Source organism: Chelonoidis abingdonii, chromosome 17 (assembly GCF_003597395.2).
Source record: "Chelonoidis abingdonii isolate Lonesome George chromosome 17, CheloAbing_2.0, whole genome shotgun sequence".
Lineage (NCBI taxonomy): Eukaryota > Metazoa > Chordata > Testudines > Testudinidae > Chelonoidis > Chelonoidis abingdonii.
In genome coordinates this window covers 11,700,711-11,723,970 of record NC_133785.1, presented here as the reverse complement: position 1 = coordinate 11,723,970, position 23,260 = coordinate 11,700,711, and the positions used below count along the sequence as shown (strand labels likewise).

Here is a 23,260-nt window from a genome sequence, read left to right as displayed (position 1 = left end):
GAATGACTCTTCTATTTTGTTTGGTAAGCGTGGACTGGCAGACAGCTGCTTGTCTCTCCACAGCACCATCCCTTATCAGTACAGTGATTGTGGCAGCTGATGCTAAAGAAGTGAGGAGGAGGAGAAGGAATTTAATAAAATGAAGCAAAGGGGAAATTGAGGGGCACATCCAGTTTTCTGCAGCGGATCCCTTTGGAAGATGAAGTGGGGTGCAATGAGAGGCTGGTAGTGTGGGATGATCATGCACCCCCTGTGCAGTGGTGTCCAGGGGCAGAGGAAGGGTGAGACTGATCCTTACCTTGCGGTTAAAGGGGCACTTTGTAAGGGCCCGTAGTGACTGCAGAGTGTCTCCGAGGCTGATCTGTGATTTGGGGAGAAGGATTATCCCCTTGCCTATCTGCTCAGCATTCCACCCACCAACTTGGGCTGTGCACTGGCAGAGGGTTCCCCTAAAGACAGGATTGCAGTCTGGGAGGAAGTGCTGCATAGTCATTAAATGTGAGGCTCTTCGGTAGGAATAGACTATAACAAACTCATTGGCTAACCCTGGCTTAGTCACTTTACACCCAGATTGTCATAAATGCCCCCTGATTTTGGGCAACCAACTTGAGATACCTTAGGCGTGATATTCCAGGGTTCCGTTAGCTTTTGTGATTTCCAAACACTTATTTTGTGGAATTGGTTTGCTCTGGTGTCACCTCAGCATAGGCTCTCCTGGCATCCTAACGTATGACTTTATCTTCATCTTAAACTTTTGCCTTGTGTGCATTATACAGTCTGAGAATGTGCTCACAACCTTAGTAAAGATTTTTGGTTTCCAAATGAACATTGAGTGAGTTGTGTAATTAAAACAGCAACCAGGATAGGTTTTTTCCTGCCTCAAAGCAGAAAACAGATTAATTTTTAAGCCCTCTTAAAAAGAGCCTATGCTTTGGCCGACAATTTGTGGGTCAGGTTGAGCCTGATGGAATTTGAGCAGCTTGGTTATAAACTCTTACAAAGACTGTACACAATATCAGTTTGACTGTTTTAAAGTTTTCACAGTGGGACTGGTTGACCCAGACCTGGAACGTACTTTACTTATCCCTACGCTCATCGTTCAAGTATTGGCAATTGGCACTGGCTGTCTTCTGAGGCTGATGCTCATCCTGTAAGCAGCAGAAACTGTGTTGCTGCTCTTTAGAACTTATTTATAGGTATTCTTTTGATTTAAAAATATGTTCTCTAAAGAAGTGGGTGTGAAATATGAAGATAGTTTGAAGGGGAGGAGGAGGCGTCACGTTCTGTTGTCCGATCCAAAATATGTGTGTGTTTTTGTCGTCATCCATTCCTGGATACTTTTGAGTCTTCAGTCGCAGTGCACTTGGGCACATAATCTGCAGCCAGGGATATAGAATATAATTTGCCTATTGTATGTTCGCTTAACACCTTTAAATTTACTCATGAACTAGGGGTGGAAAATTCTCCCAAGATGCTCAGTTAGAATCAAAGAGCATTGTGATATATATTTTTTTTAAATTTAGAACGTTTTGTAAAATTGCCCACTTTATTGTTGTCCTCTTTCCTGCTCCTGCCTTGACCCCCCACCACCACCACCCCCAGTATGCTTTTCTCGACTCTCACAGGAAATTTCTCCTTCTCCTCTTTAATTGGAGTGTGTCTGATTTATTCTACAGGACTTAAATTAAAAGGAAACATGGGTGGCAAGTTTGTAGAAATTTTGGTGGTGCCCAAAACCCGCCCCCACCTGCCTAAGGCTCTGGGCGGGGTTTCCGGGGGGAGGTCTGGAGTGCAAGTCCTGGACTGGGGATTAGGGTGCAGGAGAGGTGCAGGCTTGGGGATGGAGTTTGGGTGTTGGGTGTAGGCTCTGGGCTGAGGGAGGGGGTGGGTGTGCAGGAGGAGGTGAGGGGTGCAGGCTTTGGGATGGAGTTTGGGTGCAGGCTCTGGGCTGGGGGTGGGGATGTAGGAAGGGGGAGGTGGTGCATACTCTGGGAGGGAGTTTGGGATAGGAGGGAGTACAGGGGTGAAGGTTGTGGGGCTGAGGATGAGGGGTTCATGATGTGGCGGGAGGCTCAGGGCTACGGAAGAGGGTTGGGCTGTTGGGTGAGGGCTGTGGGGCTGAGGATGAGGGGTTCATGCTGCAGAGGGGGCTCAGAGCTGGGGCAGAGGATCAGGGCATGGAGGGATGAGGGTTGGGGCTGAGGATGAGGAGTTCATGCTGCAGGGGGTGCTCAGGGCTGGGGCAGAGGATTAGGGTGCAGGGAGATGAGGGCTGTGGCTGGGGATGAGGGGTTTGGAGCGTTGGAAGGGCTCAGGGCTAGGGTGGAAGGGCAGGGTAAGGGCAGCCTGTCCTGCCATTAATAGGTGGCAGGCACTAGGACCCTGGGGCAGCAGACAGCAATTCTGCCGGGAGCCGTTCCATTCTGGTAGCAGGAGCAGGCAGAGACTTGGTGGGGGGACACGCGGGGGGGAGGGGTGGCAGGCGGAGGCCGGCACCCGCTCCCGGCAGAGACGTGGCAGTGCAGGGGAGACCCGCGGGGGCCGGGCCGATCCAGGCAGGGCCGGGGGAGAGACCCAGCTCCAAATATTGCTGGAGCAGGGCCCCCAGCCCTGAATATTCCTGGTGCTCAGGCACTGCAAATGTATATAACCTGCCGCCTATGAAGGAAACTCAGCAGCAGGGGAAGGACCAATGGGGTTGAAAGCAGTTGTCAGACTCCTCAGTGCAGGCTCATTGGGCACCATTTTTTAGCTTTCTTAAAAGTGGTTTGATAGAGAACAGCAGCAGTGGTGACTCGTTCCTGCCAATTGTAGTTACTGCAGTAGATGTCCACCTGTGACTGGTAGAACGGCTGTGAGTGAATTGCTGCAAGCTTTGCCTCATAATAAGGGATCTGCCCCCAGCGAGTCAAGCAGCTACTTAGATGGAGAAGATTGTTGCTGTTGCCCTAGGCAACCTTAGTATGAGTAATAACATTGATGCTGCTCAGTAAAATGTAGAAAGAACTGAAGCTGCTGCTGAGCAGCAAAGCTGGCACATCCTTGGAAAACTTTAAATATGAGTTAAAACATGTAGCAAGTTTCGGCCTGGATTTCCTGAAAATCTCTACCAGTATAAGCCAGTTTGTCTCCAGCCATGACAATTCTTATTACCAATGCAGAATTCTTTTCACTGCAGATGCAGGGAGACCGTATCAATATGGCGATAGCATTATCTCCTTCAGAGTCTCAGTTAAAAATAAGCCAAGTGACAATTTAATTTGCTAAGTGGTTATTATTATCTACATCCCTCTAAGGCAGCTGAGAAAAGTAAAATGTTTGAGTTTGAAAAATGAACTAATTTTGGACCTGATAAATGCATGTGTTCCAAGTGATTTGTTAGCTCTGAGTTTGGTCAGTAAGAAACAGCTCTGCCTTTTAAAGAGCTAAGGAGCTTTATTTCTAGGGCAGTGGACTGGAGTGATCTTAATCTGCTTTACTGTCCTTGGGAGAGATATTGACCACAGGTTATCATACAGTATTAAATGGATGCTCCTAATGAGAGTAAATATTTATGCTTGTGGCTTTTCTATGATATATGAAGAAGGCTTGAGGGATTTTTAAGGGCTTGTGTGACTGACCCTTGGGTGCATGGGTGCCAATGGTTTCCCTCCACCAACCGGCCAATCAGGTAGGATGATGCTTCTCCTCTTCCCTCTCCTCTCCTCTCTCCCCCCACCCCCCCGCCCCAGCTATCCATATCCCAAGACTCATGAGGGAGCTGGACTCCTGCAATGGGAGGTGGGGGGGAGATGGGTATCCCTAAAGGAGCCACAGCCACATTCCCCTGCCAATCCAGCCAAAGCCCATCTGCCTCTAAGGCTGCAGGAGTGCATTTTTCCCCAACAGATTTTTCTTTAAAACCTGTTTTCATTATACTTATATTCTGTGGAAGCTGGAAGGTTGAGTGAAGAACTAGTGGATTGACACCATTCCAAGAGCCAAGAGGGGGACAGTTGAAAGGAAACGATTGTAAATCATTCCTTTAAACTCTTGCACCTGTCTATCTTCAGGGTCTACACATTTGCTAATGATTAAACACCCTTGCCTTTTCAATTAAGATGCAAGAGTTTAAATATCCCTGAGACCTTATAGAGATTCTCCAGGAAAACAAGGAAGATGGAATTTGTCATTCCCGATATTTCTGATCTTAAAAGCAGGCAAGAGACATTTTCAGGATGCCTTTTTACATCCTAGAGAAGACAAAGGCTCACAGACAATTTTTAAATCTTTTTTGGGGGTCGAATTTAGTGTAAAATAGCTTGGAAGAACAGGCAGAATTATAAACGAGCAGAAAAATTGGCACATTCTTTTTTGAGATGGCATTGTCTAGATTGTTTCCATAGCAATGTAAAAGGCCATCCACATAAGGAGGAGCTTACCCTTTATTCAGTAACGTGCAGCTTACAGGCCTGATCTGTTAAAGTGTTGAGCATCCTCAATTGTAAATGATGTCCACAGGCACTCTGGGGTACTCAGCACACCTGAAAATCAGGCCCTGGGTTTGTTTTTTCAGTCTTTCCAGTTAACTACTTTCAAGACCAAACATGGTTCAAAACTAAATCTAATGAAATTGTTTAGCTATATGTGAATGCACCAAACCATTGACATGGTTCAGTTGTGGGATTTTATTGATGCCTCAGAAGGTGAAAATGGAAATCAAAGGTTCTTATGTTGCATAGTACAGACACTGCTTGCATAGAGGGCTACTTGTCCTTCAGCTCAGCTCAGAGACACAACTTATTGATGACAAGAACTAAATTTGAGGCTAGTGCCCCTGTGAAGTTCTTGTTCCTCCACATTACTCATTTTTATATAAGTAGTTTTTATAATAATTATGCTTGACCCAATTGTAAAAGAAAACTAGTACAGTCAAAACCATAGTAAATGACTTACAGACAGTTTAAAAAAAAAGTTTTATTCAATACTAATAATGCTTATTTTGGATTACAGGACAGAAAATTGACAAAAGTAGAGAGACAGAGATTTAAAGAGGAAGCAGAAATGTTGAAAGGTCTTCAGCATCCAAACATTGTTAGATTTTACGACTTCTGGGAGTCCTGTGTAAAAGGAAAAAAATGTATAGTGCTGGTTACTGAATTGATGACCTCTGGAACGCTAAAAACGTAAGTACTGTGCTCCTGGTGACGCATCTCAGAATAGCTGCAGAAATTCTTAGAAAAATACTAGTTATAGACTCTGGGGAAAAAAGGCATCTCAGGACCAAAAAACTGATCTGTTCTCTCCCTTCAGTCATTTGTCCCCATGTTCGAACTCTGTTGATTTGAAAGCAGAATTTCAGCACCTTTTGCTTTTTCCCCTGAGCTACTGTTTCAGTTATGTAATGATCAACAGTTCTCACCTTTGTTTTCTGTTCTGCACATGAAGCTCTGTCTGAATTTGTCAGGTTGTTGTTGGTAGTGGTCTTGTTTGCTTGTTTTGGTTTATTTTTTTGGGGTGGGGGTTGGTATGTGTGTTTTGCATTACAAAACTGCAATAAAATAGTTCTTTAGCTGGAGGGGTTCATTTTTTGATGCAAGAGCTGCTCCAGGTTATCTCCTAAACAGCACTGATTAATAGCTTATGGTACTGACACTTGTTCAGTTGGTTATAAAGCAGTTGGCACAAACTTCGGAACAGATTTTCATCCCCGATGGGAGTAATACACATCACTGCACATCTCCAACATGCCACTCTGCAAGTGCAAGAAGCAGGTTTTGAGTTCCTCCAAAACATACCCTCCATATCTATAGTCAAAATGTGTGTGTTAGGCTAATGGTATAAATGCAGGTCTGCATTACAGAGATCAAAAGACTTCCATATTGTGCTAATCTGAATACATAAAACATTTATGTTCTAGCATAGCTCTCTGCATAAAATGAATTGCTTTACTATTAAACTTCCATACGTCTGAATATTGGTGGTATTTGTACCAGGGAAGCATGATACAATAATTAACTTCCTCCCCCCTAAAAAAGAAATCTCAGTGCTTTCTTTAGAGAGCACAATTTTACTTTCACCACGATGCTGTCTCTGAGCTGCTTGTGGTATAGGGGGAAGGAATATTCAAAACAAGGTCATAGTTTTGTCCATTGTAAAACTTTTAGAGTTTTAAATAACGCTTTTTTCTTTATAGTTATTGCTCTCTGTGTGTTTTTGCGGCAGGTATCTGAAAAGATTTAAAGTGATGAAACCAAAAGTTCTTCGTAGCTGGTGCCGACAAATCCTGAAAGGTCTACTGTTCTTGCACACGAGAACTCCACCAATCATTCACAGAGACCTAAAATGTGACAATATTTTTATTACGGGACCGACTGGATCTGTGAAAATAGGAGACTTAGGTCTGGCAACCCTCAAAAGAGCTTCATTTGCCAAAAGTGTAATAGGTAATCATTCTGTTCTGCATTGTTGCCCTTCTTGTCCTGTTTTGGTGGTGAGCTGTTCTAAATCACATTGTTTGTTTCATTTTAGTGTTTATACCCTTGTAGTTTGGCTGCAGAAATGAAGGTGCCTGTGTGTGGCTAAATCCGCTATACTGCTTAGGAAAACCTCCGTCTGTGGTCCTATCTAGAAAATGTTACCATGGCATTGTAAATTCTCTTCTAAATCAAAACAGCTGAGGGCCTACCTATTTCTTCTTAAATGATCTCACCATATCCTCAGTATAGGTAATGTTTGACTAAACCTTAATTCCGTATGTCCTTTTCATTTCTTATCCTAAAAAAATGAGTCACTAGTTCAGCATTTATTTTTGCCTTCAGAGAGACACTCATTTGCTGTGGGCCTACATTAGCAGCACCCTTGCACTGCAGCTGTCTTTCACTTTAGAGTGGGTACGTATCTTAAAAAATAACACCAAAAACCCCTCCAAGTACTCTGTGTCCCGGGACTGCTATTTTACTGAAACCTAATAACACTTTAAAATCAAACCAGTTTTCACCAGAACATTCAAAGACCTTCTCCTCAGGAAATCCCCAATTCAAGGAAGCACTCCTAGGCCAGATAGCAATTTTTATCTCCATTTTCAGTGGAATTTCAGCACATGCTTTAGTGTTTTCCTGAATCCTGGCCCAAGGGCAGTATTTCCCTTCCAAACGTTAACTTTTTAGCCCCAACCACTTTGGCACCGATGAAGTTGTTGCAACATTCTTTGAGTGGAGAAAGTGTGTGTGTGATGCCCTTTTTCCTCAATTCTAAATCAGCTCAACCCCTTTCACTCAAACATCCTGAGCAAATTTACCCTTCAGAGACTTAAGACCATGAAAATTTCAACTTTCTAGGTGAAAGTTTTAGAACATTGTGATTGAAAATGAAGTAGCAAAGATAAGGGAAGTTATCATGGCAATGCTCATGTTCCAGCTACAGTATTTAAATACTCTAAAATTCAATTTCTATTCATAAAGAAGCTTTTAGGTTTCTGGAGGAGTGGATAATATCTTATCATAGCAAACTAATCCTGGTAACACCTATTCCCCAGTCAGCAAAACAGTATGCTCTTTTGAAAAGTAATTGCTTAAGTAATTCTTTTGCATCCTTAAGCTTAATAAAAGAATACCTTTATTTAGACTGATATATTTTGGTAACACCAGCATAAGGTGTTAGACTGATATCATTGAGATTAAGGTGGCTGAAATTTTGTGGCCAGCTCTTCAACTCATGTAAATCTGTCTAGCTCCATTGATTTTAATGAACCTATGTTGATTTACACCAGCTGAGGATCTGGCCCTGGAATTTGATATTTGAAGGTTCTGTCCACTCTAAGAGGCAAGTTTTCCATTCAAAAATTTTCCATCCTCACTATCACCACTAATACCAGTAGTGTAATTGAGGCTTTTTTTTTTTTTTTTAACCACTGAGCTATCAAACCTACTCAGAGTGGATCTAGCAAGATGTTAGCAAAAGTACTGGAGGCTGTTACCAACTTATCTGCTCTAGTGATGGTAGTGTGGGGGGAAACTGTTGGGAAAAATCCTAGAGTAGGCAAGACTTAATAGAAGTTGAGAAAACCCCTTTATAGACTTGGCTACCTTTTTGTAATTCTCTTCAGAAAAGTGCTTACGAAAAAGAGCGATGGATTGAGTTGCATTGAGCAGATCAGTGATTCTGTGAATTAATACTGAGCCCATAGTTATTGCTGTTTTTAAGGACTATTAAGCATACAGAAAATCTTTTGAATCTAATTTGTTAAAAATGAATTCGTACACAGACCAAATGAGATTCTTGCCCCTTGGACAATATGTTTGGAATGCTGCTATAGTATCTCCTGCTTTTTAGATTGCTCCCTCCTCAGGTTAGTGACCAAGTTATTTTAAATCCTGCATAATTCACCAGTTTCTCTTTTTGTTCTAGGCTGCATGGGATTCAGTGGCAATGTAGCGGGTCTGTAGAGCATAGTCCACATCTGACACAGCCATGAACCATTTCGTAGTTGCAATGTAAGGTTCTGTCACAGGTGGCAGATAAAGGCCCAGTATCAGAATGCACCACTCTTCTGTCAAGTTACCGTAAGCCAAGGTGTTAAAACTCTGTATCAAGGTTCAGGGTAATTACAGCTGAGTCTTGCTGACAGGTGGGTCCAACTAGGATATAAAGGGAGTGTCTTTGAGGCAGTAGCAACAAGAACAGAGGAGGGCCCAAGAGAGGCCCTAGGAGTATTAAACCTGAGAGAATATTAAGCTGAGGCTTATTTTGTGTCTTAGGCCAGGTCTCTACCAGAAAAGGTTTGTGGGTATAGATATCCTGGTAAACCCTCCTAGTGCAGATGCAGAAAAGTGCTTTTATTCATACAGTTGATACCTGTTCCCCAGCAAAAGCGCTTTTATGGTGGTATGACTGTGTCTACCCTAGGCTTTCTACCAGTATAGAAATGTTAAAAAAGAAAGAAAAAATCATACTCCTAACCAACACTACTATACAATAACTCCTCACTTAAAGTCGTCCCGGTTAACATTGTTTTGTTCATGATCAATTAGGGAATATTCTTGTTTGAAGTTGCACAGTGCTCCCTTAAAACGTTGTTTGGCAGCTGCCTGCTTGCAGAAAGAGCAGCCCGTTGCAGCTAGCAGGTGGGGGCTTGGAACCAGGGTGGATCGGCAGCCCCCCATCAGTTCCTCACTCTCCTAAGTTCCCTGTGTGGCAGCCACCCAGCAGGCTACCAACTGCCGGCAGTTCAGCTGTCCCTCCCCCCACTGTCATGTGCTGCTTCTGCCCCCTGCCTTGGAGCTGCTCCCAGGATCCTCCTGCTTGCTGTGCAGGAGAGGGGGGAAGAGGGGAGCTAATGTCAGGGTGTCCCTCTCCCCCTACTCCTGCCCCCCGCTTACCCCTTCTCCATGTAGAGCAGGATGGGGACAGGGCTCAGGATGGAGAGAGCTTGCTGGCCGCAGCTGCTGTCTCAACTTCCTGATCTTTTTAAAGGCAATGTACTTAGAGTGGGGTCAGCACACTTAAAGAGGCAATGCACATCTCTCTCTCTCTCCCACACACAGGATGTGTATCTCTGTCTCTGTCTGCCATGCTGCCTTGTAGAATGTGAGGCTACATTAACAATGTGTTAACACTTGAGGACTCAGCTGAATGCTAGTTCATCATTTAGCAGTAAGGCATTCCCTGGGAAATATCGCACCCTCTAACTTTACCACCTCAACCAAGTTTCACAGTCATTGCTGTGTACAATATTAAATTGTTTGTTTAAAACTTATACTCTGTGTGTGTGTGTATGTATGTATATAACTATAACTATAACTCTGTGTGTGTGTGTGTGTATATATATATATATATATATATCTCTGTGTGTGTGTGTGTGTATATATATATATATATATATATATGTAAACTATATATATAGTTTTTTGTCTGGTGAAAAACATTTCCATGGAACCTACCACCTACCCCCATTTACATTATTTCTTATGGGAAAAATTGGATTCGCTTAACATAGTTTCGCTTAAAGTCGCATTTTTTCAAGAACATAACTACAAGGTTAAGCGAGGAGTTACTGTACTGGCAAAAGTTTCTAACGTAGACCTGGCCTGAAATACCAATAAAGCCAAATCCCAGGAAGTAAGTGAGTTTGGTTACTAACCCATAGTCCATGCTTTGCTGAAGACTAGGGAATGACATGGGCACCTAGGAGTCCTTCAGAAACCAAAATCATTACTTTTCTTATACTCTCAGGTTAATGTAGCTAGAGAAAACAAATGTCCCTTTTTGCACCCTCTGATTGATATCCTAGCTGGTGGAAAATACTCTTTCTTCCTTTAAGATCTGTGATGAGATCTAGATAATTCATTTTCAGCTTAAGCACTGCCTTATTCACTTCTCTTGCATCTTTCCTGGCATTCATTTGATAAGAACATGATATTTTAGGTATAGACTCCCACCATCCAAGCATAAACCATTCCATGACTAGATCCAGTTCCTTGAATAAATTGTTTGAAGCAACCACCAGTGCTAAAAGTATCAGTTCAGGTCTGTAGACCTCACTGTTTGAAGTAATTGTTTTTCAGAGACTCTTTGACAAGAGTTAAACAACTGTTGTGACTGATTTCCGAGTCTTGGCGCTCAGCGTAGGACTTACTCAGTTAGCAGTGATGTCATTACTACTTCTATTTGTTCTCTATTTGCTGTATAGAAAGGGAACTTTTGAAGGGATTCTAGGTAGCGATTTGTAATGAGTTGCTAGTTCCAGTTATGATGGAGTAAAAATGGAGTTTTATTTCAGGTTTATCAGTGTGTCCAGTTTCTGCCACCCTAGCCCTCACTGAGAAGGACCTTACTTGAGTAGTTCTGTTGGTTTCTACTCACTTCAATGATGGTAAAATCAGTCTTAATACTCGTGTTCTTCATGCATGACTTCATATAAGAACTTGGACTACCACACATCCTACCAAAAGTGCAACTTGCTAAGTAATTACCACTTGTATTGCTGGAAACAATCTGTAAATCATCTAAACCAAACGTGAAGTTTCTTGTGTCTTTCTCTGTCCCTTTTCCTTCTCTCTCTCCCCATGTCCCATAAAAAAATCATTATAAAACCTTCAGTTTATTTCCAAGCCCTATACTGTGTGTGTGACGGGCTTGGTCACAGAGACCCCCTTGGGACAGTCACCTGATGTGCTGAGCTAACCTCCAAGCCCATTTTCCCTGCCAGCTTGGGACTCCAGAACCCTGTCTTGCTGAGCCAGACATGCTAGCCTGCTGCAACATAGACCCAGGTCTGGTCCACACCCCCAGAGCTGCAGACTTTAACCAGAAACCGCTCAGCAGGTCACCTGTCTCCAGCACCCAGACATCCAGCTCCCAGTGGGATCCAAACCCCAAATAAATCTGGTTTACTCTGTATAAAGCTTATACAAGCTAAACTCATAAATTGTCTGCCCTCTATAACATTGATAAAGAGAGATGCACAGCTGTTTGCTCCCCCAGGTATTAATCACTTACTTTGGGTTTACTAATAAAAGTGATTTTATTAGTAAGGATTTAGATGGTTTCAAGTAATAACAGGCAGAACAAAGTAAGTTACCAAGCAAAATAAAACAAAAACACACAAGTCTAAGCCTAATACATTAAGAAACTGATTACAGATAAATCTCACCGTAAGAGATGTTCCAATAAGCTTCTTTCACAGACTAGACTTCTTCCTAGTCTGGACCCAGTCCTTTCCCCAGTACAGTCCTTCTTAGTTCCAGCAGGCGTCTTAGGTGAAAAGCAGGGGCTTTCTCATGACTGGGGCCCCTTTGTCCTGCTCCACCCCCTTTTATAGCTTTGGCACAAGGTGGGAATCCTTTGTCTCTCTGGGTCTGCACCCATCCTTCTAAATGGAAAAGTACCAGATTTAAGATGGATTCCAGTATCAGGTGACATGTGAGACCCCTAATCTCCATTCTTCTAGGGCTGGCCCACATGAACCCAGGAAGCTTTGCAAGTAAACAGAGCCATTTACAGGTCATTGATTCTGAAGCACCCTCAATGGCTTCCACTTAATATGTTTATATCAGTAATACAAGTTTATATCTTATTCTCCTAACTCCAGACATAGAAATAATACACGCAAACAAATGTGATGAACACACTCAGTAGATCAGAAGCTTTGTATTGATACTTTACAAAAGATCTTTTGCATAAAGAATATTCCAGTTACATTATATTTACACTTATAAGCATGTTTCCATAAAACATTATGGAGCAATGTCACAGTGTTTCACTTCAGGATTTGCTATTCACTTCTGGAATTCTTACACACAGCTGCATTTCTCACAACATTACTGATGAGGGTAGGGGCAGTTATATGTGGGGTTGTTTTTTTGTTTGAGGGGGAGTTAACCTCGTTGTTTTAAAATAATCTTGCGTTTACACAGACACAGCTGAAATGGCTATGTTTTTATAGATCAGGAAGAAACTGCAGTGAAACATATTTACTGTTTGTGTCTAACTTAAATTCTTCCCCTTTGTTTCTAGGTACTCCAGAATTTATGGCCCCAGAAATGTACGAAGAACACTATGATGAATCAGTTGATGTATATGCTTTTGGAATGTGCATGTTGGAAATGGCTACCTCAGAATACCCCTACTCAGAATGCCAGAATGCTGCTCAGATTTACCGGAAAGTAACCTGTGTAAGTGAGCTTCAATAGGTGTACTTACATTTTTCTTCAGATATTTTTTTTTTTTTAGCATGGGTCTTTATAATCTGAAGGCAGTTGAAGTACTTTCTTAACCTTTTAAACAATATGCTGTTTTGGACTCTGAAATAGTATGTATGTTGTGGTGGGATACTAATAGGGTAGAAATTACATGTCTCCTTTCACATCTTTGGGGAGGTAGAAGATGCTTACAGGTTTATTTGGGATGTCTAAAATTCCACAGTTGCATTACTACTATCTGGCATTTGGTTTTATTATAGCTGCATAAGACAAATTTTAATAATCTCTCTGTGGTCCTGAGTGTTTTTATTATTGATTTTTATCTACAGAAGTCAGAGTAGATGAGAGTGGGGAGCGCTGTTCTTTTTGCAAATGGGGGCCTCCCAGTTCAGACGGACTTCTCACAGTTCAGAATTGTATAACATAGTGCACAGGAGAGTAACACATTGATGACACTGTTTTTAATTCCTTATTCATATTTCTCTCCTCCTCAACCAGATGTTAAACTCTAACAGCAAAACAGTATGTTGAGCTCTTCTCTGTAAAAAGTGTGTAAGATGCTGCTGAAATAACAGATTTTACTGTTGCTCATAGTTACAGGAACTGTTGGCATGCAAAACTGTTAAATCATTTTCTGAAACTTTCCTCTTTTCACTCTTTTGTTTTTAGTGGATTATGCAGCCCTAGATTACTATATTTTTGCAATTGAGGCCCTTTCCCCTATCTAAGCTTCTTCACCCAGCTGACTCATGGTGCAATTCTATTTTCTTTAATCATCCACTGTTTGTTCTTCATGTGCAGAAAGATGTGAGCATGTTGTCCAGAATAACAGCGCACTATGATTTCTTGAGTTATTTTCTCTTTCCTAGGCTTTTACCGAGTAGGTTGAAAGTTCTTGGTGAAATTAGACTACTGCTAGCCCATGCCCCTATCTGTACAGCCTTAGCATCTGGTTAATCTAGAGCATAAAATGGCACTCTTCCATTTATAACCTTTTCCCTCTCTCATGGTGACTTTTTTTAGGCTTTTTGTCACAACCCAAGAACAACGGAAAGACTAGAAACATGTCTGTGATCCTGTCTATAGTGACAAAGTTAAATTCTCAGACTTTGCACTGGGGATCCAAAGCCTCAATATGCTGGTAATCAGAGTGCTGAGTATAAACAAGGAGGCGAGGGCTAATGAAAATAGTAAAGTAAATTCTGGACTTGGTTCAGTTTAATGATGCACAATACAAAAAGAAATGGGGAAATGTAAAACACACCTTATTGCAGCGAACATTAAAATGATTTTGTGGTCAGCATATTTCTGATGGCATTAGTTCTGATGCTGTAATCTCATTTTTCATGCACAGCTTGTGTTTTTTTCCCCATAGTCAGATTTTCTTTTGTGTTTAATCATTCTGCCAAGTAATTGTGATGTAGACAGTGGAGCATATTTTGTGATAAAATATCTGACTTGCTGCTCTTCCCTTGTAGGTCCAATCCAAATATTTGTTTTACTGGTGCACTGCAGAATTCACAATAGACAAACTTCAGTTCCTGAATCCATTGGGATTTAATAGATTCCTTATTGGCTTTAGAGGCAGGAGCCTAAAGATCACAAACCTATAATTTTAAAACATCCCTCTGTGGAAGTCACTTTGTTCACATCCTTTCCCTTTTAGGAGTCTTAATGGGTTTAATGTTTTTCCTGTATTTGCATTTGGTTTATGCAAACTGAAATAACCCAGCTTTTGCAAGAGACTGCTGAAACGGACGTCGTGTTATAAATCTCATTAAATAGATTGTTCATGTATATCAGAGACCTTTTTAGATCTGCACATAAGCAGAATTGTCAACTGTTGTGCTTTGAAACAGAGAAGAGTTTATGATTGAACCTATGTTCTCACTGCTTAAAATCCTGGGATGAAATTTGTCCTGATTGGGAATTTTGTCATTCTCTTCATGATTTCACCCCCACAGTCTTGACATTTCATCTGGTCTGCATGAAGAGGTTGTTTCCTTTTGCAGGAACTCTGTAACTCCATGCAATTCACCCTGCTGGAAAGGTGGGATTTTAGTGCACCAGCACCATATTCCCTACCTGGTTTTTATTTTGGGGGGGCCTAGTAAAAAAAAGTGCAGGCTTCACTTGGCCCTGGATATGATTCTCAGACAATACCCAACATCTCAGCAAATCGTATTTTTTTTCTCAGTATCAAAATGAAAGCACCTCTTTCTGTTGGGAGACAAAGCACGTTACCTTGTGCAGACAACCTTTGCTTGCAACATGTAATGTGCCAACATGAGATTAATAGTGCAGAACATACCCTCTGTATTGGGATAGCACTTCCATTGCTCTGCAGAGTGAAAGGTGTTTTTTTGTTTATTCCCAAACTCTTAATTATGCCACCACTAACCCACAATAAACAAAATACCAAAAGCAGCTTTCTAAACCAAGGAAAAGGTTGTAGAAAAGGTACAGACTTTCAGGCTGATATGATTTAGGTTTAACTTTGATTTGTTTGACATCAGTTGTACATTTCTTAAAGTAGACTGTTGTTGTTTCAATAGAGTGATTCCTTCCCCTAGTGTAAAATTTGTCTCTTTTTAGAGACAAGAAGCCATTTTTAGATCACTTAAGAGTCTGGCTTGGAGATTGAATCTTCAGTGCCTGAAATGTGCATGGCTGTGCGGGCTCAAACACCTTTCACTGGAGTCTAGTGTATTTTCTTCTTCAAATCTGAACACCTGTGTTTGAAGAATGTGAGGAGGCTCTTTAAAAATTTCTCATTTTTCTTGTGTGTAGTCATAAGGCCTTGTGAAGTTTAGCTGCTGAGAACATCATTAGGAAATATCCCTATCCAGGAGGCAAAAAAACCTTAACTCTCTCTCTCAGAGGTGGAGGAGCTGGGTCTGCTTTTGTTGACAAAGGCAGCTGTTCAGGTTTCATGCTGCTGTCTATAATAAGGAGCTCTCTAGTCTGTATACTTAAAACTTTGCTACAGTGTTTCCTTGGAAAGACGCAGAAAAGACAGATGGCTTTTATACAGTGATGAATGAGATGGATCTTTTCATGTCAAATAAGAACATGAGCAGCAGCGTTTCAAGTGACTCCTATAGTAAAAGAAGCAAAAATAAGAGCAGAACTAGATGTGAGGAGGCTTTATATTTAACATTAATTATATGTAGTCCTGTTATGAAATGTGGTTGATTACTTACTTCCCCAAATGCCTTCTCTTTCGTAGATCTACAGAAACTCAATTGATTTGGTCAAAAAATCAAAGAATGTTAAACATGGATGAAACTATAGGTTCTGTCCACAGTCTTTGTCTAAATATTTTGTTAGATAAAAATTTAACTCTTAAGAGGGAAAAACCAGGCACACTAGGAAAAGAACATGAAAATGGGTACCTAACAAGATTTGCACCTCATTTAAGAAACAATCTACTAATTTTAATAACAGAGCCATTAGCAAAGATCTGGACTCAAAAAAACCCTGCAGGTCTGACTGTAACTGTCTACTAGAAGACATGGGCTGGTGGTGGGGAGTGAAATGAAACAATAGAATAGTAGTATACAAGCAAACAAAAATATTAGGAAGATTGCTGCTTTTTTAGAACTGCACCAGGCATTGCACTGTGCTGCAAACCCTGCGTGTTATAAGACGTGTTTTTAATTATTTCTAATTATTTAGATTTAACCATTTTTAAAAGCTGCACAGAAGCTCCAAGTGCACCCTAATAACAATCAAACTTCACCACCACCCACTAACAGTAAATACTAATATACAAATAATCTCTGCCAGCCGTCAGCATTAAATAATGAAATGGAGAGAATTTACCACAGCTAGCCAATACATGATGAAGAAGCCCTTTATTTCTCTGTTTTTCCCCACCCACAACTTCTCCAGTTCTATCCAGGAACATTCCTTCATCCTTTCCCCAACCCCCCTGCAAAGTTAATGGCTTTTGCAAAGTGCCAAAAAATATTAAATTCAATTATTTTGGACCAAAGAGAATTAGTGATTCTCAGTCCACCAACACATAACCTCTTTCCTAGGCATGGGAGGATCCATTAGTGTCTCCACTATGGAGCTTCTCACCAATGTGGGAGTTTGAGACTATTTTCCTATTAAGGAGATGTAAGCAAAAATGAAGTTTAGGTAAGGGCTGGCTGGCAGGGAAAGAACCACTAGAGCACACCCCAAGTACTCCATTCAAGTCCTTAATTTAATTTATTTTTTTTTTCAGCATGGGAAAATAGTCTTAGGTTTTTGTATATTTGCTAATCAGCAAATCTTCAGGGAGACCATTTAGAGCAATTTCCTTGTCTTGGGAGCCCACCTGCTTGCTGACTGGTTGTGGTTTCATCAATGTATTGTAGTTTTAATCAGTATCCAAACTTCTTTTTGAGATGCTGCACTTGTGGAAGAGATTTCAAGTCAGGTTCTACCTAAATTACAGTGACATGAAAACCCAGCATCTAGTGGCTGCTTTTTCCTGCTCCAAGTGTATGTTAGTGTGAGCTTTTGCATCAATCGTTGCACTAAGGCAGCATTCATTTGCTTGTAAATGGGTAATGCTCTTGTGTGGAAAAGGGATTGTTTTAAAAAAACAGCTGGAGACATCTTGACTTGGCATTGAGCTATTACTCGTCTACTTATTTATTGCTGTTGCAGCAGTGCCTAGGAGCCCCAGGCATGGACCAGGACCCCCTTCTGTTAGGTATTGTACAAACAGACTCTGCCCAAAAGAGTTTACAAACAAGAGATGACCGGTATAGACAGACGGGAGCAGAAGGAAACAATGAGACAACACTGACTGTTCTGTGAGCAGTCTGATGGGCAGTGGTCTTATCGTACCAGCTGCCTATCCAGTGTCGAGATTGTTGTAGGCATCATGATGGAGAGATTTGCAGTGGAACAACGAGATGGCTTTGCAGATGTGTCTGGGGATCTCCTCCCATGTGCGAGGGGAACTAACATATTATAGCATTTGGGAAGTTGCTGCTGCTGCCTTTTTAAAATGCTGGTTTGAAAGCAGTGTTGAACTAAATCAGCCACAGAGCTGTTCCTTGTTAACTGTTTTGTCATATACTCTGGGTCTAACCCAGCAGCTGTTTGCAGGGGAGTGGGCATGACTCCAAAGAACATTGAGAGTAATTCAGCAACCTCAGGAGCCACTCTTTTGCAATTAACGAAGTTGTAAGGTCAAAACTCTCAATTGGTCAGCTGGGGCCTTCTGTCAAATGAGACTTTCCTTAAAGCAGCAAATTTATTCTCTAGGTGACTAGCCCTGCCCTGCTCTGCTCCATCCAAATGATGTCCAAATGTAAGACAAATTGCATAAATGTAAAAAGCTCATGCATTCAGGAAAACTAGGCTAAAGTGAGATGTGCTGTGATGTGGTTTACATTTCCTACGTGTTTAGTTCATGTCAAGATACTTATGAGATAATCTGGGACTATAAAAAGAAACCAGAATATTCTTGTGGAAACGCAACCACTGGATATGTAAGCAAAGTGTTTCTCTTGGGGAAGTTACACCAATTAATGAAAGCCTCCTTGGGTAATATGTTCAAAGTTGTCTCAACTGTCCGTTTCTTTTCATTTAATTGATAGGTGCACGTGAGTTCTCCAGAAAGCATTAAGCTGTAACATGTTGTGATTTTGATTACTCATTCTTTCTGATTTTGATTACTCGTTCTTTCTGACAAGTATAATCAGGATGGAAATTGCTAACGGCCTTTAGCGAATTACAGTAGTTGAAAATGTGTTATGGTCTGTGTCACATTGCTTTCCACTATGAAATTGCAATGAAAAGATTTATTTAAACACAAGTTCCCTTACTAAGATCACAAGTTTCATCCTCTGGCTTTGGCCAATTCTACAGTTTGAAGGTCCAAATTTTTGGTGGGGGAGATTAGGCAGTAATTTTTCTTTCCTTCTGGCCAGGGGTGCAATTGTAGTGGGAGGAGGAAGAAATGGTCTCATTCTCACCTGAAAAACTAAAATGAAATGCCACTTGCAGATTGTGCAGATCTTCATAATATGACTATACCCTTCTTCTCCCTTTGTGCACTTCGGTCAGCCCACAACCATAGTGGGTATCGGAGTTTATACCCTGTTGAAATGTATGATAGTTCAGCTATGAGTTGTCAGGCTGTCTGGAGATACTCAGTTTGAGCTCTGTTAACATACCTAAGGATTTCTTAACAGTTTTAAGAGCTGGAGAATTAAGTTTGGTATAACAAAAGTTTAAATTCTGGAGCTTGAGTTGGCATATGCCACAAAAAAGTAGTGCCTCACTGAGCCACAGTAAACCGGCCAACTTCCATCCCTGCCCCTCTTCCCCTTCTTTTGGCCTTACTGCCAAAGGGACAGCACACAGGTTGAGAATGTGACGGGTTGGATCACAGAAACCCCACTGGAAGCTGCCAACCGATGTCCCAAAACTACCTCTGCTCCTGTCTTCCCTGCCAGCTCAGGACTCCAGCACCCTGTCTTGCTGAGCCAGTGACTCCCATCTGCTCCAGCATAAACACAGTACTTGCCCCAAAGCTGCAGGTTTACCTGAAAGCAGTTCAGAGAAGTGTACTTGTCTTTAGCACTCAGATGCCCAGCTCCCAATGGGGTCTAAACCCAAATAAATCTGTTTTACCCTGTATAAAGCTTATGCAGGGTAAACTCTTAAATTGTTCGTCCTCTATAATACTGATAGAGAGAGATGCACAGTTGTTTGCTCCCCCAGGTATTAATAAATACTCTGAGTTAATTAATACAGAAAATAGGATTTAAGTGGTTCCAAGTAGTAACAGACAGAACAAAGTCACCAAGCAAAATAAAATAAAATGCGCAAATCTATGTCTAATCAAACTGAAGACAGATAAGTTCCTCACCAGTTCCAGAATGCTCCCTTTTACAGACTAATCTCCTTTTAGCCTGGGTCCAACAATCACTCACACCCCTTTGTTCCAGTTTCTTCCAAGTATCCTGGGGGTTGGAGAGGCTCCCTCTTTAGCCAGCTGAAGACAAAATGGAGGGGTCTCCCACAGGTTTAAATAGACTTTCTCTTGTGGGTGGACACTCCCCTCCTCACTCCTATGCAAAGTCCAGCTCCAAGATGGAGTTCTGGAGTCACCAGGGCAAGTCACATGTCCATGCATGACTAAGTCTTTACAGGCAGAAGCCATTGTCCACATGGTATCTTGTACGGCTCCAGGAAGATTTCTTATGTGGATTGGAGTATTCTGAGCTCTTTTGTCTGTTAAGTGATTCCTGACCGAGCATTTAACTTGCAGATTCCTTCCCCGAGAAGTGACCAAATGTTCTAACTAAGGCTACTTAGAAATCAAGCAAGTATACAGCCAATGTTCATAACTTTGAACACACAAATGGTACCTGCATACAACTAGGATGAACATAACCAGTAGATCATAACCTTTACATAGACGTGTTACATGGCATATGTAGCAAAACCCTATTCCAGTTATATCATACATACATTTATAAGCACCCCCCCATAAAGCCTTATGGGGTACACTGTCACAGAGAGCTTTTTGGGGGTCCCACACTGTTATTCAAGGCCCTGACCTTGACATGTGTCTGGTCAAGGGGGCACATTTGACAAATAGCTACAAGAGTTGTTCTAGCACTTCTCCTTGTTCAGCTGTAACTTGCACTGACATGCCATGCGGGTGGTGGTGATTTAATATTCTCTTCCCAGTACAAGTCTCTTCTCATTAGCAGAGAACATAAACAAAATACTACTTCAGGGTGCTTCCCATTATGAAATACTAGTTGAATATCATCTAGGTCAGATAGCAGCATATTGTAATGAGACACTATTCTATCTGAAAAAGTGTTTCTCCCATAGATAGTTAAGACCATTCAGAAGCCACAACACTTAAAGATATTTGGCATGTAGCTCTATGTCTTGAGGGTTTGGTAATAGAAGAGACATTTTGAAGGAACACAGTCAACTTTGAACAAAACTTTTTCTCTGTTTTTTACCTTTTATTGTTGAAAGTGACATTGGACATGACTGTAACTAAGAGATTAAAATACCTTTTAAAAATTCATTTGGTGTATTTAGCAGCACTTTCCTTTAGCCAGTTTCTCTCTTCCCTTGTATAGTGAGCTATTTTCCTCTGTTTGGGTCCCCCATGTCCCTGTAGAGGGGAGAGGAAACACTCCTGAAGTTATGGTGTAACCACACAATTGGCAGAAGGCGTTAGGGGTAGATGAAGTAACTCTACAGATACTTTTTTAAATTCATTTATTTTAAAAATTAACTAGACATCAAGTTGAACAATGTCTCTCTTAATCTCCAGATCACTCGTTCCAACAGTCCTCAGACCAGCTGTCAGTGTTGTAGAAATAAAGAGTATGTATTAGATCTTCCAGCCCATCTTCTTCCCAATGCAAAATTTTTCCCTGCAGTGAACTTTCTAGTGTATTGCTCAATCTAGTGTTTATTGTTCCAATAATTCTACCATTTCATTTGGAAGCCGATTGAATACCCCATTACAGTACTGCCAACCCAAAGAGTTCAAAAACGGAGTCAGGTCCCCCAAAATAATGAAATTAAATATTATATACAAATATGTACTACTGGATTCATTTTATTTGTCTTCTGGTTTTTGAAGTTTTAGGACACACCAGGGAAACATTTTCAAGAATTTGTCCAATAACCATGAAGCCTAGAAACTTTCTCCCCCCCCCCCTTTTTTTTTTTATAATGGAAAGCTGAGATTTTTTTTAAAAAAAACAGGAGCTGGAGCTTTAAGAGCAACAAGTGTCATGAGGCACACAGTACTCTAATGCAAGAATTGCTAACACTGTTATTGACTGACTTGCCGAAAGTCTTCCCAGATATTCAACCTAATCTTTGTTTGCTTGCAGCATATTAAATCATTCCTATCTTTAGTATTGACACATTTTAAGATGCATAGACATAGGCCACGGATAGGCAACCTATGGCACGGGTGCCGAAGGTGGTACGCAAGCTGATTTTCAGTGACACTCACACTGCCCAGGTCCTGGCCACTGGTCCGGGGACTCTGCATTTTAATTTAGTTTTAAATGAAGCTTCTTAAACATTTTAAAAACCTTAAAATTTACTTTACGTACAACAATAGTTTAGTTATATATTATAGACTTATAGAAAGAGACCTTCTAAAAACATTAAAATGTATTACCGGCACGTGAAACCTTAAATTAGAGTGAATAAATGAAGACTCCACGCACCACTTCTGAAAGATTGCCGACCCCTGACATAGGCTGTTAAGTTTCTTCCTTCCTCCTCCCCATCCCCTGATTATTATACTGAAGTCAAGCATCTTCAGCCTCTGTGCTGTATCTACTATAATAAACTGTGTCTCGTTGTTAAGCTGCTACTCCTGTAGCCAATGATTACTGATCCAGGGAGTTGGTACAGTTGCAGGCAGCTGTCTGGAAGGGAACTTATAGCTGCCCATCATGGTAGTGTGGCTAAAAGCACCCCTCAGCTCCAAATTGGTCTGGGGTCTTTCTAAAAACCAATAGACCTATTATCATAGTGTTCAGTTTTCAAAAGCCAGCTCGGTCTCATTGTATGTCCACTCCATGATTTCTCAAAGTTCATAAATTACATGTCTGAATCTTTTGAGCTGAAGGTGAAAGTGAAGTAGCCAGGCTGAGAACAAAGGCAAGTCACAACCTGAATTTAAGGCTGGCATGCTGTCAGACCTTTAATATAACTTCAAAATGAAGTCTAAGGGCTGGTTTACACTTGGGGGCAGGGCCGGCTTTAGGCCGATTCGTCCGATTCTGGGGAATCGGGTCCCATGCCTAAGAGGGCCCCGCGCCTTAGGCACCTTTTTTTTTTACTTACCCCAGTCCCCGGCTGCGGTCTGCTCCGGGGTCCTCCATGGTCCCTCTCCTTTGAGTGAAGCGCCGGCAGGAGCGTGGCGTGGCCCCGCTCTCCCAGCTAGAGCTCCAGCCGGGGTGGCAGGGCTTGCCGCGCTCCAGCTGGGGCTCCAGCCGAGAGAGCAGAGCGGCAGGGCTTTGCCGCTCTCCGGCCGGGAGAGCGAGGCTGCGGGGCTTTGCTGCTCTCCGGCCGGGAGAGCGGAGTCGCAGGGCTTTGCCGCGCTCCTGCCGGAGCTCCGACCGAGAGAGCAGGGGGGCGGGGCTTTGCCGCTCTCCGGCTGGGAGAGTGGAGTCTCAGGGCTTGCCACGCTCCAGCCGGAGTGCGGCAAGCCCCGCTCTCCCGTCTGGAGCTCCAACCAGAGCGCGGCAAGCCCCACGACGCCGGCTGGAGCTCTGGGCCCTTTAAATAGCCCTCCGAGCCCTGGGGCAGTGAGGGGCTTGGGGGGCTATTTAAAGGGCCCGGGCTCCAGCTGCCTCTGCCACCCCGGTCCTTCAAATAGCCGCCGGAGCCCCGCCTCCCTCATGCATTCCCCAGTGCTCCCGTGGCTATTTAAAAGGTCCCTGGGGTAGAAGGGGGTTTGGGGGCTACTTAAAGGGCTGGGGTTCCAGCTGCCTCTGCTGCACCCCATGACCTGCCCACACCAGTCCGGCCCCCACTTCCTGCAGCCAGCTCTGCACCCCGTGCCCACA

At 42.2% G+C, this 23,260-nt stretch overlaps 2 protein-coding genes across 3 annotated transcripts in view; one reads left to right on the top strand and one right to left on the bottom strand.

Annotated features, from left to right (window-relative positions):
- PACS1 (phosphofurin acidic cluster sorting protein 1) overlaps window positions 1-23,260 on the bottom strand; it is a 548,517-nt gene that overhangs the window by 258,367 nt on the left and 266,890 nt on the right. The window lies entirely within an intron of this gene.
- WNK2 (WNK lysine deficient protein kinase 2) overlaps window positions 1-23,260 on the top strand; it is a 173,462-nt gene that overhangs the window by 57,496 nt on the left and 92,706 nt on the right. The window contains 3 exon segments of the mRNA XM_075073367.1: window positions 4,993-5,165; window positions 6,205-6,425; window positions 12,496-12,653. Of these exon segments, the coding sequence (XP_074929468.1) occupies window positions 4,993-5,165; window positions 6,205-6,425; window positions 12,496-12,653 (552 nt within the window).